General features: G+C 44.5%; 1 protein-coding gene across 2 annotated transcripts in view; it reads left to right on the forward strand.

Annotated features, from left to right (window-relative positions):
* Positions 1 to 14192, forward strand: part of HEG1 (heart development protein with EGF like domains 1) — an 85851-nt gene that overhangs the window by 28829 nt on the left and 42830 nt on the right. For both annotated transcript variants that reach the window (XM_023623607.2, XM_023623608.2), the window contains exons 2-4: positions 2569 to 2856; positions 10058 to 10411; positions 11592 to 11939. In XM_023623607.2, coding sequence (XP_023479375.2) covers positions 2569 to 2856; positions 10058 to 10411; positions 11592 to 11939 — 990 coding nt within the window. The remainder of the gene's footprint in view (positions 1 to 2568; positions 2857 to 10057; positions 10412 to 11591; positions 11940 to 14192) is intronic.

A 14192-nucleotide genomic window follows, 5' to 3' on the forward strand; every position in this document is an offset into this window, starting at 1 on the left:
CCCTCCACATCCCATTTCCAGCTGAATGTGGGCCTTGCCTGTCTGGGGCTGGGCCTCAGAGGAACCCAGATGCCTGGACAACTTCCCTCCCCCTTCAGGAAGCTTCTGTTAATTATCACTTACAGGAAACAGAATAGGAAGCATGAAAACAGTAATTCTCAAGGGACTTTGGGAGGAAATGATTCCCTTAGGAAAGTTTGTCAGAATCTCTTGTGGAAGTTTTTATAATCACCACCCTTCCAACCCCACTGCTTCTGGTAGGAATGGACCAGAGTGGGAAAATGTTGAGAACCATTGATCTAGAACTACACTGTCCAATATGGTAGCCACTGCCTATATGTGGTTGTTGAGCTCTTGAAGTTTAGCTAGTAATATACTTACTGGATTTTAATACCAGAAAAAGAATGCAAAATATCTCGATAATTTTTTATATTGATTACATTTTTCAGTGGTACTGTTTTGAATATATCGGATTAAATAAAACATTTATTAAAATTAATTTCACCTGTTTCTTTTTACTTTTTAAAATATGGCTACTAGAAAATTTAAAGTTACATATGTGGCTTGCATTTGTGGCTCACTTTATATATCTCTTGGACAGTGCTGATCTAGAAGATAGCTTGTTCCTTTTGGGCTATGTGTGTGTGTATGTGTGTGTGTGTGCATGTGTGATATTTTAAGCCAAACTGTAGGTTCTGCCAGCAGCCTGGACTGGTCAGGTGTTTGGGCCATTTTTGCCTGACTCATATAGATAGAAGTGACTTCATTCATCCCTGCAGAGGTTTCTCTACAGTGCCCACAGCTCCTCATCCTAAGTAGAAAGAAAAATATCATTCTCAAATGGGGAAAATGAAAATGTGTTTTTCAAGGAGCCATGGAATCAGTGATAACTTCCAGTGGTCCTTGTCCTTGTCACTGCTCTCTCTAGAAACTCATTAAACTCGTGAGCATGTCTTCCATATTCACTTCCATATTAGGCTGGCTGTTTGGGGAAACAGCTCTTAGATGCTGTTTGGATTTTGGTGTTATCCTTCAGGGGCCCAGCACCCCTAGCCGTGGCCGGGCTCTGGCTTCCAAGCTGTGGCCGTGCCATGTGCATAACGGGGTAGCTTTCTCAGGTTGAACTTGGGCGTCCTACCCACCTGCTCTGACTCTGAACCCCCTGCCTTAACAAATGACACTCAGTGATATAGATGACTTCTTCTGTGCCCAGTTTACCCTCAAGTGGAACTTCATCCTCACAACGTTTTTAACTGATGCTCTCTTTGCCTTCATCTTGGGCGATACAGGAGCAAATGATCATTTAAACATATTTTCTGACTAATATGAATTCATTTCTAATTTATGAATTTCAAGTAACAGTCCCTACTAAGAAGCAATATTTCCTCAGCTCCCCCGAACTGGACATAAGGGAGAACAGGAGGCTTTGCTCTAACACTCCTCTCCAGCTCTTCATCCTTCCAGCTCAGCACAGCCGAGAGCTGGGGGGCTTGGGCTGGAGAGGCTGCCTGGTGACCTGGGCAAGGGGCATGAGCTCCCTGGGCCTCCTCTGCCTCCCCTGCAAAATGGGGAGAAGAAGAGCACCGACCTCTGACTTCGTGCAAGGGTTATATGAATAAGTGCATGTCATGCGCTTACATCACTGTCTGGCACATACACACATGTGTGATTGCTTTTATCATTTTTTAACAAAATGAGATCATACTGTAAAATCTATTTTTAAGCCTATTGTTTTAACTCAATAATACTTGTAGAATATCTTTATTTTATAATATTTTAATGACACATAGTATCCTTTTATCTGGATATATTGCAAGTGGTTTAACTGATCTCTATGAGATTTTTAGCTTGCTTTCTTTCTTCCTTCCTTCCTTCCCTTTCTTTCTCCTCTTTCTTCCTTCCTTCTTTTCCTTCTTCCCTCCCTCGGATTCTTTTTGACTATTGTAAACAATAATGTGATGAACATCTGTGCAGCTAAATCTTTGTCCACGTTCTTGAGTATTTCCTTAGGGTAGATTCAAAGAAAACAAAATTACTGCATCAAGCCTATTTGCATTACTAAGGTTTTGACAAGATTGCCAAACCCTTCACATGTTTTTTCAGAATCGTGCATGTCCCACCTCCTGCCTACGAAAATAGGTGTCAGGATTAAAAAGCCAACTTTTCCCCTCCTGCCACCCAGGAGGCACAGGTCCCAGCCTCGGTGCTCATGAAGTGCCTCCTTTCCTCTGCTCACACCCGAGCTCTGCCCTTCGCAGCGCTCTCCAAGCCTGCCAGACTCCAGCAGTGCAGGTGCTCTTCCCCGAGCCCCCATGTTCATCTCTTTCTATCCGTTTTCATCATTTATTCCACTTACTGTAAATTTTAATCCTACATTGTATAGTTGCTTCATAATTTCTTTCATTGGATTGCAAGAATAATTACGGTGGGGAAACAAAGAAGGGTAGGATTATTCTACTTGAAGTCCCTTCTTTACTGATATATCTGCTCATGGCGTCTTTTCTAAAGGTTTACTTCTCTTTTCAGAAGCCGGCAAGTTCTCACGGGTCCGTTTTCTGATTCTTTCAGCTACGGTAAGGGACGACTCGCCAGAAAGTAACACTGACCTGCACGTAGAAAACATCACTGCTGATCACAATCAAATGAACTTTTCGACAGCAGCCTCCAGCGAGGGTGTGGAGACTCAGACCCCCAGAGACAGCCATGCTTCTTCCGATGCTCCAGGAAACTCCACGGCACAACCCAAAACGGCACGTGCTGAAGGAAGGAACAACTCTTCAAGGAGAGCAGGTTTCACCGTTTCCTCTGTTGGGCCTGAGATAGCGACAGCTCTGACTTCCCAGAGCGGCTCCTTGGGTGAGTCTGTGCTGATAATACTCATTCCGCTCATCTATGTCCAGTCCTGGAAAACAAAATTTCTGCCAGTCTCTGCTCCCCACCCCGATCCTGAGCCACAGTGCCCGTCCAGGCTCCTGGACAGGGGATCAGACCCGTGACTTCGGCTCCGTCTGTGGCATGCTGTGGTTAAGGGAGTCAGAAGTACGGACCAGACAAGGGTGCAGATTTGCAGAGAGACCTGACCAATCCTGTGGAATCTACATTCCGTGGCTGGATTGAATCCGCACTTCATCCAGTGCTCCTGCCACACCCCTCAGTCTCAGAGGTACCAGGTCTGGTGGGATGCGCAACTGCATGTTTGTGTTGACATGGCTCACGGGGCTGTTCTGGCTCCAGTCTGCACGGCTGAGTGGTTTGCCATTTTTAGCAAAGCATTTCAGGAAGGGGCTGGGGCTGGATAAGCAGGATTTGATTGAGGAAGGGGAGACAAAGAAAACGAACACTGATTAGGTACTTACTGCATACCAGCATGTCTAGTCTCTCAGTTCTCACTGCAGACCAGTGAGATCCCATTATTCTCATCTGAGGAACTTGGAAACTGGAGCTCAGAGAAGTTAATTCATTCAACACGTGTAGGTCAAACAGCTAACAGGTTTCAGACCTGGGATTTGAGCCCCAGTCTGTGTATCTGAGTGAGGTAGGAGGGGGAGCTGAGGAGTGAGATGCCTGGAGCAAGTGAGCAAAGATATGGAGGCAAGAAGAGGAGCATGGCTACTTGTGGGGCGGCAAGGCTAGGAGCCTCCCTTGGGGGAGGGTGTAAGTCACACACAGAGGAGAGGACCAGTGTGTGGGTGGGGTTAGGGACAGTCATGGAGAACTTTGAAAACCAGACAATTTAGATCTGATGTGGAAGGAAGAGTCACTGAAGGTTTTTGAGCAAGGCAGTGACATTATGCAAACAAATTTGGGGAGGATTCACCTGGCAGGTGAGTATAAGATGTCTGGGGTGGGATATGGGGTGGAGGGAACCTGGGGTCAGAGGGACCGCTCAGGCAGACACAGAAATACAGATGCCAGGAGCTCTCAGGGATGGAGAGGAAGGAATTGGCAGGGACTCGTCATAGGGAAAATTGATAAGACTTGGTAACGGCCTAAAAGGAGAGGATGAAAAGTCAAGGATGCCCCCGTGGTTTCACACTGTAGTGACAGGAGGTCTGGTTGGGGGACTGAGTTATGTAAAGAGTACATGTAAAAATATTTTATGTACCATTCTAGAATAATGGGTATAGAGCTTAGAGACTGCACATGACACTGCCTGCGTTGTTGGTCATCCAGATATTGGAAATTTTGTTTATGTTTCATTCAAGTAAATTCTGGGACCGACTTGGTGGAATGTCAGTGATGAGTCATGACGATCAGAAAGCGATCTCTGATTCCATGTCATCTGGTACTTAGCTTCCTTGTGCCCCTTTTGTGATAATTCTACCACAAAATGCAAAGCATTGTCCGTGATCTCAGAAAACAAAGATCCTCTTTGTCTCGGTTTGTGGTCTCTCATTCAGGGGTTAATTTTTCATAGAATGAATAATTGCCCCTAATTTCTTCTCATGTCTATCTATTTTATAGAGGTCAGAGGGGAGCTCACTAAAAGATTATTCTGACGTTTGGAAGTCTGCTGGTGGAATTTTAATTGGTGCTGTCTGCTTTCAGCCTGGGGAAGGCGGCATCCGCATCCGGCAGTTCAGTACCACTCACACAACTTATCTCAGTATTGAAGTTCTTTCAAGTATGTTTTCTTTAATTGTATAAGGAGGAAAATAATAGTTGGTCTGCTGGCTGCCCTAGGCCTTTCTGTCCACTAATCCTTGCTATCCCCTTCCCTTCCACATATACACACATACACCTGCAACAAAGACTAAGTGTTGTTGGTATGTGTGCTTGCCCAAGAAGCCACATTCTGCGGTGAATGAAATGGTGACCACTGTGTCATTTGATTAGAATTAGATTTGTATTTCTTCGTTGTTGCAAAAATGTTTCTTTCAAGGTATACATTTTTCTAGGCATCATTTGAAAAATCACATGTGCAGGTGTTTGCAAGGCTGCGGTGGTGGAGTACTCACGTTTCTGCTCTTCCAATTTCCGGTCATCAGTTAAGTCTCCGCTCAGCTATTCCATCTCCACAAAGCCTTTTTCAACCCTTGGATCCTCTGAGCCACACACCTTGTCTAGTGCCTGTCTGCCCAGACAGACCGTAATCCTCCTGAGGACACAGGCTGTGTCTGTAACTTGTCTTCGGTTCCCCACTGCCCCAGAACAAGGTACAGTCGATAAGCAGTGGGGATTAGCATTTGCCCAAATATCACAGGGCGTGTCCAGCCACAGGCCAAAGAGAATGTGGGGAACTCTTCCCGCCCTCTCCCTTCTCTGAGGTTTTATTCGGGCTGTGCATGCTGCCTGTCTGTTCATCCCCATGCCATGGGGAGCAGGGCAGAGAGGGGTGGAAACATTCTTGGGAAATAGAGGTTAGGTTGCTTCAGAAATTACCATTTCAAAATTTTTATAGGTCAGAGGTTTTTAGAAGTACTTGGCAAGACTAGGGGTTTGGGTTTATGTCATCCAAGCAAAAACTGAACCCAGAGGTGCTTTCTGTAATGCCTCTTTAAAGCAGACGACTCCTCTTGCGTGTACTCTGTATACAGTTTCCTGCTGCCTGGGTACGGATATAATTTATGATCGTGTTTTTAGGAGATTGCTTTTTAAGATTATTCTTAAACATTGGTAAGACTGGATAAAAGCTGTGATCCTTTCTAGCTTCAAAGTTCTGTGGTTCGGTGATTTACAACCAGCTTTACTAAGTGGTAAAGGAAGCGTTTTCTAGGAAGCTACACTTTGATTCTGGTCAGAGTTATTTAATATTTGTAATTTAAATTCAGCCCATTACTGTGGTATATCTGAAAATCAGCCTACGTTTCCAACTTTACTGGGCTGGACTCTATAGTCACCTACATTTTTCAACATTAAAAAAATAATTGGCCTTCAAATTCCTTGAGCAGTCATCCTTTTAGAATCTTATGCTTCTAATTTTTGAAGAGTACAATCATATCTTTTCTATTCCTTGAGTCTTTCACTGAGCGTTTGTCTTCCTTCTTAGTGAGCGGGGTGTTCTGTGCTCTGCAGAGCCTCACCTCCCTCTTAGATACTGGAGGGAGCTTTCGGTGCTGTTAAGTGAGGGGATAGCCAGGCATCTAGGAACGTCTGGATCCAGCCTGCCAGCCTCCACTCCTCCCTGAGGGAGGGCAGAGGGACATGCACAAGGACCTGAAGCCACAGGGGAAACAACATTCTGCTCGATTTTTAAGGCTGGGCTGGTACCTGCTAACCAGGGCTCTGATCTGCCTTCTCCCTCCTGTTAAATCTAAATCTAGAGGTTTTACTGTCCCTCTCTGAGCACGGCATCCAGGAGCTCCAGGCACCCCGGCGGGAGTGCTGAGAGAGCCGGCAGGACTTGCAGAGCAGACCCGGCATCGCCTGGCCCGGCTGGCCGGCTCTGTAGAAGAAGGGGAGCCAAGAGGGCATGTGGTGGGCGCATGTGCCTTCTGATGCCGGGCCACTCCATCCACTGTCAATGTGACCCAGTGAAAGTTCCGGCACTTAGACCAGTCAGATGAGTGATGCTGCTCACTAGGTGAGCACTAGGATGGCGAGCGAGGAGCCTGGCCCGGGGAGAATGGGGCTCTTTCTTTGAAACATGAAGGGGTTAGATCAGATGATCCCTGAGGCTCCTTTCTAGTTCCAGTGTCTGTTATTCCAGACACATCCAGCCTTTGTATTCTGTGCCTCTGTTCACTCCTCGCTCTGCTACGCAGAACCGGCGTCCAGCACAACCTCTTCTGAGGCTCCAGGAGCCAGGAGTTACCTGCTCCCCAAAATAAACTGTATGCCAATAAATGTATGCATGAAAGCAGGCGCAGGTCCAGACAGCGAAATCAGATTTTAAAAAAGAGATGGGAAGCCTTTTGAAATCATTTTTCTCACTGCTTTGCGTCTTTTGCTGCTTTATATCTTTCTCTACTTTCCGTATTTTGTATAATGACCATGTAGTATTTGGTCATTAGGGGAAAAAAGTAAGTAAAGCAACTGACAGGGAAAATGTTCTCTTTTGAAGGCAGAAAGAGATACGTGTATGTTGATCTGTGTGAGAGTGGCTACAATTAAGCACTAAATTTAGTACAGAGCTTCCTGGAAACCAGGGCACAAAGGGAAACCGGGTGGGGCACGGGATTGTTGTCAGATAAAGCAAGGATGCCATTTCATCCCTAGGCATAAGTGTTTTGGGGGCAGTAAATTCTAAGAGGAATATTTATGTAAGGCATGTTGAGAATCATACTAGAAAATGCCATCAATGCCGTCGATTGCTGTTTTGTGGAAATTGTGTTACTGTTCTTTAAAGGGCGATATTTTATAGGATTCTCAATAGGAGCTGAGGGTGTAATAATGGAGGTCAACTCGTGAAAGTATTTCTGTGGGCAGCTGAGCTAATGTGGTCTAGGTAAATTGCTTTGTGGTGATTTCACTTTGTAAAGGAAGAGCGCATAAATAACTCAGAAGAGTGTAGATTTAGCATATCTTTCTCAAATATCAGCGGTTCAGCTAGATTTTTGGCAGATTCTGACGAGGAGTCAAGCCAAGGCTGAGCCTTCGGATGCATGCCTGAGGTTCCAGTATTTCGCGTTGTGATTGGAGAGTGACGCACATGGTTTACCAGATGAGCAGGCATCCTTTCCACCTCCTGTTATAAAGATCAAGGAACTTGACTTATTTCTCTTCCCAAATGGGTGGTCCTCCTGTTTTTGAATGGCTGCTTCAAAGGAAGAAATGAGCAAGGAAGGGCACTTATTAAATAATCAATAATGCTGGCCTGTTGATTAGAAACATGGTGAATTTCCCCCTGGCTGTATTTAGCGGGCTCTCCTTTAATAGTGTAAGTGGTGATTGTAGATTAGTTTGACCAAACATTGCCTCCTTTTAATAAAGGGGCACCAGCTCTACAGCCTTCACGTGGTTTTACCGTGAGGATTAAATGAGATTGTGCATATGAAGTACTTACTCAGCACAATGTATAAAGGTGGCTATAAAGTACTGGCACACAGTAATTGGTCAGTAAGTGGCAGCTTTTAATAATGATGATAATGAGAAGATGAAGCAGTGTTCCACAGAGCCTTGGGGCAGGGAAAGCATAGCTGTTTTATTGTTGTGACTTTTGTGGTTGTGTTTCTGTGGCCACTGATCTGCCTGACAGGTATTCAGGCTGAGTCCAATATAATGCCACTGTACGTCAAATCGATGAAATAGTACAGTTTACTGGGAATGAAAGTGCTTTGAGACAGCACCCAGCAATCCCACAAGGCTGTAATTTGGTGGATCTGGATAATAACTCTAATGAAGGTAGGCCTGAGGAGCTAAGTGGGTGAGAGAGGGTTTGGGGCATATCTATATTAAGCTTTCCTTTTTTAGACTAATGCCTTTTTGTTTTGTTTGTTTTTGCTGAGGAAGATTTGCCCTGAGCTAACATCTGCTGCCCATCTTCCGTTTTTTGTATGTGAGCCACCACCACAGCATGGCCACTGACAGACGAGTGGTATAGGTCCATGCCCAGGAACTGAACCTGGGCTGCTGAAGTGGAGTGTGCCAACTTAACCACTAGGCCACCAGGGCTGGCCGTGTTTTTGTCTTTAAGTAGGGGTGGGTTTAAGTAGGCTGAGGCTCTATTTTTGTGTCTGGGTCTTTCTCTTTCTTTGTTTCAACTGCTAGTTGTGTGGATTGCCTGCGTCTTCATTTTGTCTGATTAAGGTCCAGAGCTGCAGGCTGTGTTCTAGGTTCTGTACAAGAGTAAGAGGAACCTTTTTGTTTCCTGCACTCATGCTTTCTCTCTCCCTCTCAACTATATTTTATATTTATTTGTGCTTTTGGTCACAGCTGCACGTAAGACTGGCCTTCAAGGAACCATTTATAATGAGAACTTCCTTCTTCTCTTTCCTGGGTCACAATTAACATTTTGAAGGCTTTCATTATATAGGTATAGAGTACTTTTTTAAATTTTTGGCTTAAAAATAAAAAATGCACTCTTTTTTCTTGCTTTTGCATATTGCCCGCCATGTTTCTTCCCACTCACCAAGTTTTCCTGCAGTTTATCTGTTTGGAATGAGGATTTCCATATGCCCTTCTGGAGGTTAGTTCTCTACAGTGTCCTTTGGAAAGTTCATTGCAGAAAGGAGCCATCAGCAAGCTGCCCATACATCTGTGGAGCACATCGCGCATTTTGACCATTGGTGTATAATTCAGTTCTTGAGGTTCTTGACAGTTAATCCAGTGCCTGCCGTCATTTCATTAGAAAAACTCTTCCCAACCTGGAGTCCTCGATCTCCTAGGCCCCACTGGAGGACTCTGTAAGCTTGAGAGTCGGTCTCCAGAGCCTAAAGAGGCTAACTATAATAATGGAGCCTGCCTGCTTTTGATGGGAACTAAATCACATCAGTGGGGTAACATGAGGATCACTTGCTGATTAGAAGCTCTGTTACTTAATTAATGCAGTTCAGTTAATAGTTTTTCAAAACGTGAGGTTTACAGTGGCCGTGAGGTGTGAAATAATAAAGAAGCCTTGAAGTGACCAGGCCGGGAACCACTGTTCTAGGCCAGTGTTTTTCCGGCTATGGTCTGCAGAGCCCTCGGCCTCCTCCGTGGCGACCTGGGGGCTGGGCATCCTGGAACAGCTCTACTTTTCTTCGTTTTCATGTATGAGTTTTAACTATAATAGCATTTGAACAAAAGGATTACACTTCTATAATAAAACAGATCAAAAACATGTATCTTATCACATGGTCTGTCCTGTATAAGCTATAAGGCAGAGTTCAAGAGTACAAGTTTTTAACCCTCCTCTATAAAAACCACGGCAAATCATGTATCAAGGCTTTCTCCTGATTTCCTTTTAGCTTGAGCTGAAGCTTTTCATTGTGCTTGGTCCTCAGTGCTTCTCCACTTAGCTCGGTGAGAATTAGAGCCAGTGGGAGAGAGAATAGTGTGTCAGATATGTGTATCTATATCAGGTCCACATTATCTACGTTTATCTACCAAAGTGTAATAAACATTATTTGTATCTAGATACATCCCTGATTTTCTGAAACCCCTGAGTAGTCTTGAAGCATATATTCTTCCATTTTAGCTTCTGAAAGTATGGAGGAGGTGAACAGCTCCACTGTGCTCCAGAGCCCCTCCGTCAGTCAGACAAAACGAGTGCCTGTTGCCACCACGTTCCCCGATGGTGTCCCAAGGATGCTCCAGTCTTCAACCGTCAGTCTGGGACCTCTAAACGAGACAGAGAGTTTCCCCGAGGACTCTGAAATTGCCACGACTTCAGCATCAGTCCATTCTTCACCCTCTGAGGCAGAATCGAAAAGAAACGATGAAGTCATGGGGAATCCAGGGCATGGGGAGTTCACTGAGCCATTCACAGAAAATGGATTTGGCCTTACATCTTCCGAGGTCTCAGTGGGACTTCGGCAAAATGATTCCCCGAGTGAGTATTCAATGTTTATTTGATCTATTATAAATGTTTTTAAGTTGTTGAATTTTCTCAAGGGATCGCTTCAAGACCATTTGCAATCTCTAGAGAAAGCTGTGCTCTTCGATAACATTACGCCATCTCCTTTATCTGGCATACCACGTTCTCTCATTTTGGTTTTCATCCTTCTGAGAACGTTGAGAAATTAGTTGAAGGGGCATCATTCCTCGTGCTTTCTTGTAGATGAGCAAACTAAGGTTCGGAGGGTTTGCATAACGAGTGCACGGTCATTTAGCTCACTCACAGCAGACGGAGCCCCCAGCCTCGGAGCTCCTCCTGTTGACTGCATCTTGTCACTCTGCCGCATTGCCTTCAAAGTGACATCTGGCCCCTCTTAAAACTACCTTCCGGTGTTTTATGTACAGATCATCTTTACAAATAAAATGTGCAGATATAAATATATTCCCCAAATTCATGATTTTAGTGTACCCCCTATAGGTGATATTTTGTTTGCTATATTTCAAAATTAGAATAATCTTTCCTAACAATGGAAGTGTTTTAGAAAAACGCTTCTAAGCACTGTATTTGGGCATATCGTATTCATTGGACATGACAACACACTCACTCCCTTGACCACTTTTTTGGGGAAAGAGAATAAAACACTCAGGTTACTCTGCTACTTTGCACAAGCTGTTTAGAACCTTCCCTTTTCACCAACTTTTATTTTTCTTTTTTTGATTTTATTTACTTATTTTTTTTGAGGAAGATTAGCCCTGAGCTAACTACTGCCAATCTTCCTCTTTTTGCTGAGGAAGACTGGCCCTGAGCTAACATCCATGCCCATCTTCCTCTGTTTTATACGTGGGACGCCTACTGCAGCATGGCTTTTTACCAACGTGGCACCAGGGATTGGAACTGGTGAACCAGGGCCGCCAAGAAGCGGAATGTGCGCACTTAACCGCTGCACCACCAGCCGGCCCCGCACCAACTTTTATTTTTAGTATTGCTGTCTTACTGACACTGAAGAGTTTTGAAATAATTATTTAGAATATGAAAATGCATGTCAGGTTACACATATAATATTTTTCAAGGTCCTTGCAAAGGGGACCATTTCTTAGAGAAGACTCACGTCTCCCTCGTGGAGGGATCGCCTTCAGGTCCATGTAACGGCATTTTTTTCTCTGACTCCTTACAGCCTCCAGAGGACACCAGCTTGCCAGCAGCTCTGAGGCAGAGAACAGAAGCCCCATGTCTCCGACTCAGACTGTGTCTAGGTCACTCCCATTGGTCACAGATGGAGAAGGCACTGCACGCTGGTTCTCGACCGACAGCAAGACATTCACAGATGTGACAGGAAGCTCTACTTTCTATCCTGATGTTGTGAACGCTTCGGATTTGACTCAGTTCTCAGCCTCTGCCCCACAGTCTAGAGGAAGCGACACAGCACTGGGTGATAGGGGCTACTCTGAGCCGGCCACCGAGACTTTGTCTTCACCTGCCTCAAAGAACCAGAATTCCTCCTCACCACGTGGTGAACGCTCCAGTGAGTGTCCCCTTCCCAGAATGTGCCACACGGATGGGAGAGGGGCTTCCTCAGCTTGGGATCTTCCTGAGGCTTAATGAAACATCTCCAGAGGACCCTCTAGTTTCATTATTTCCAGCCCATTCTTCTAGCTGGTTGATACAGATACACCTGTATATTCCCCGTTTTTTCTGATACATCTCCAAGATGCTGCTGTTGCCACCTGCCCTTCCCACACACAGCTCAGGGACTTCTCTGTCCACCTCCTTCCATTCCCTATCACCCACCCCACACCCCCAAACCTGCCTCAATCACACAGCTTCTGGAAGGTGAAAATACCACCTTCTTATGAATGGTTGTTCACCCCAGGTCTGGGCATTCATCAAGAGAAGATTCTCCCTCCCCCTTGTTTCAAACAACTTTGCTGAGATATAACTCACATTCTATACAATTTGCCCATTTAAAGTGTACGATGCGTTGCAGTGGGTTTTAGTATGTCCACAAAGTGATGTGCTACCATCGCTGCTATCTAATTCTAGAACATTCTCATCACCCCAAAAAGCAACCCTGGCTCATCAGCAGTCACTCCCCAGTCTCTCCTCCTTCCAGCCACTGGCAACAACTAATTTACTTTTTCTCTCTATAGATTTGCCTATTCTAGACATCCCATATAAATGGAATCGTACCATATACTTTTGTGCTTTTCACTTACCATAATGTTTTCAGGTTGCACCCATGTTATGGCGTGTAGCAGTATTTCATTCCTTTTTATGGCTGAATAAGATTCCATTGTATGGGTAGACCACATTTTGTTTATCTTCTTTGGAAATGTCTATGTAGATCTTTTGACCATCTTTTAGATTGGGTTATTTGTCTTTTCTTTTTTAGCTGTAAGAGTTGTTTGTATATTATGGATACTAGTCTTTTATCAGATATATGATTTGCAGACAACATTTTCTCCGTTCTGTGGGTTGTCTTTTTACTTTCTTGATGGTATTATTTTCCGTACAGAAGTTTTTAATTTTGGCGAAGTCAAATTTATCAACTTTGGAAATCTTTTCTTTTGATATTCCTTTTAATAATGTTTTGGGTTAATTTTTAAAAGCAATTCTCAGGAGGCTTGTCAATGTAAAGTGTGTGTTGACTAAAGCAAAAATGCATTCACTTATCATTTAAACTTATAATAGGTGTAAATTCTTACCCCTCCACCACTAGTAATAGCAGCTGCATTTCCCCCATATGAGCATCCTAATTGATGAGGAAAAGTAGCATTTATTGCTACTCATGTGGTATGGAAAAGCATGTGCTTATCATGAAACAATACCACATGTATGGGTGGAGGATATTTATGCTCTTATATAGCTCTGCATGGAAAACACATTATCTGTCTCCTATACAAAGGAATCATGTTCCCCCCTCACCATTGTGGGGCTCAGAATTTTTACCCTCTCAGACCAGATGTTTAGGTTCTATAGCCTTTTGCCTCTCCATCTCTCAGTACCCTTCACTCTGCATTAATGCTCAGTTGGTTCATGTGGAAAATGTGATCTCAGGGTGAGCAGATCTTGGGGTTCAGTTATAAAGAGCTGGATAAGGAGTAGCCTCATTCCTGAAACCACCTCACTCTGGGTTGATCTGATGCTTTCTCTGGTTCCCGCTGAATCACCCCAAGCTGACTTATCCTGCCCTTCAGCCTTTCAGTTCTCAGGCTGTTCCCTTTTTTGAGGTCCTAGGCAGCCGCTCTGTTTCAGGTCATGACCCTCCACTTTGTTAAGTCTGTAAGCTTGACATGTCATTTAACACAGCCTTTACCACCTTCCCATCCCAGGCAAGTGCCTCTTTGCCCAGGGAACTTGTGCTCAGATGCATCCAACTCTCACCTCTCTCCTGGTGTACCTTCCGTGGGTCTCTGAAGCCCTTCAGCCTGGGTCATGTCACGTCTCTGTCTGGGTCTTGGCTTTCTCAGTGCTGCTCCAGGTCACTGTGTATCCTTGTCCCCATGCTCATCCCTGTCTGTCAGTTAATGCAAACCTATCATGAAGTGAACTTACCCAACACTCAGCTGAACATCAGTTTTCCATCAGGGTGTGTCCATGGGGTGTCAAGAGCTAGCCTGGTCTGGGAATAGGAATAAGAACCGGGAGCAGAGCCTGTTTTCTCATAGAGCCAGATTATAAAGTATTTAGGCTAAGAAGAATTGAACCTCATTTCCATCATTTCTGAAAAGACAGGTTTATTTGATAATCTGGTATAGTAACCTAAGATACTTTAAGC

The sequence above is a fragment of the Equus caballus genome, chromosome 19 (genome assembly GCF_041296265.1).
Source record: "Equus caballus isolate H_3958 breed thoroughbred chromosome 19, TB-T2T, whole genome shotgun sequence".
Classification (NCBI taxonomy): domain Eukaryota; kingdom Metazoa; phylum Chordata; class Mammalia; order Perissodactyla; family Equidae; genus Equus; species Equus caballus.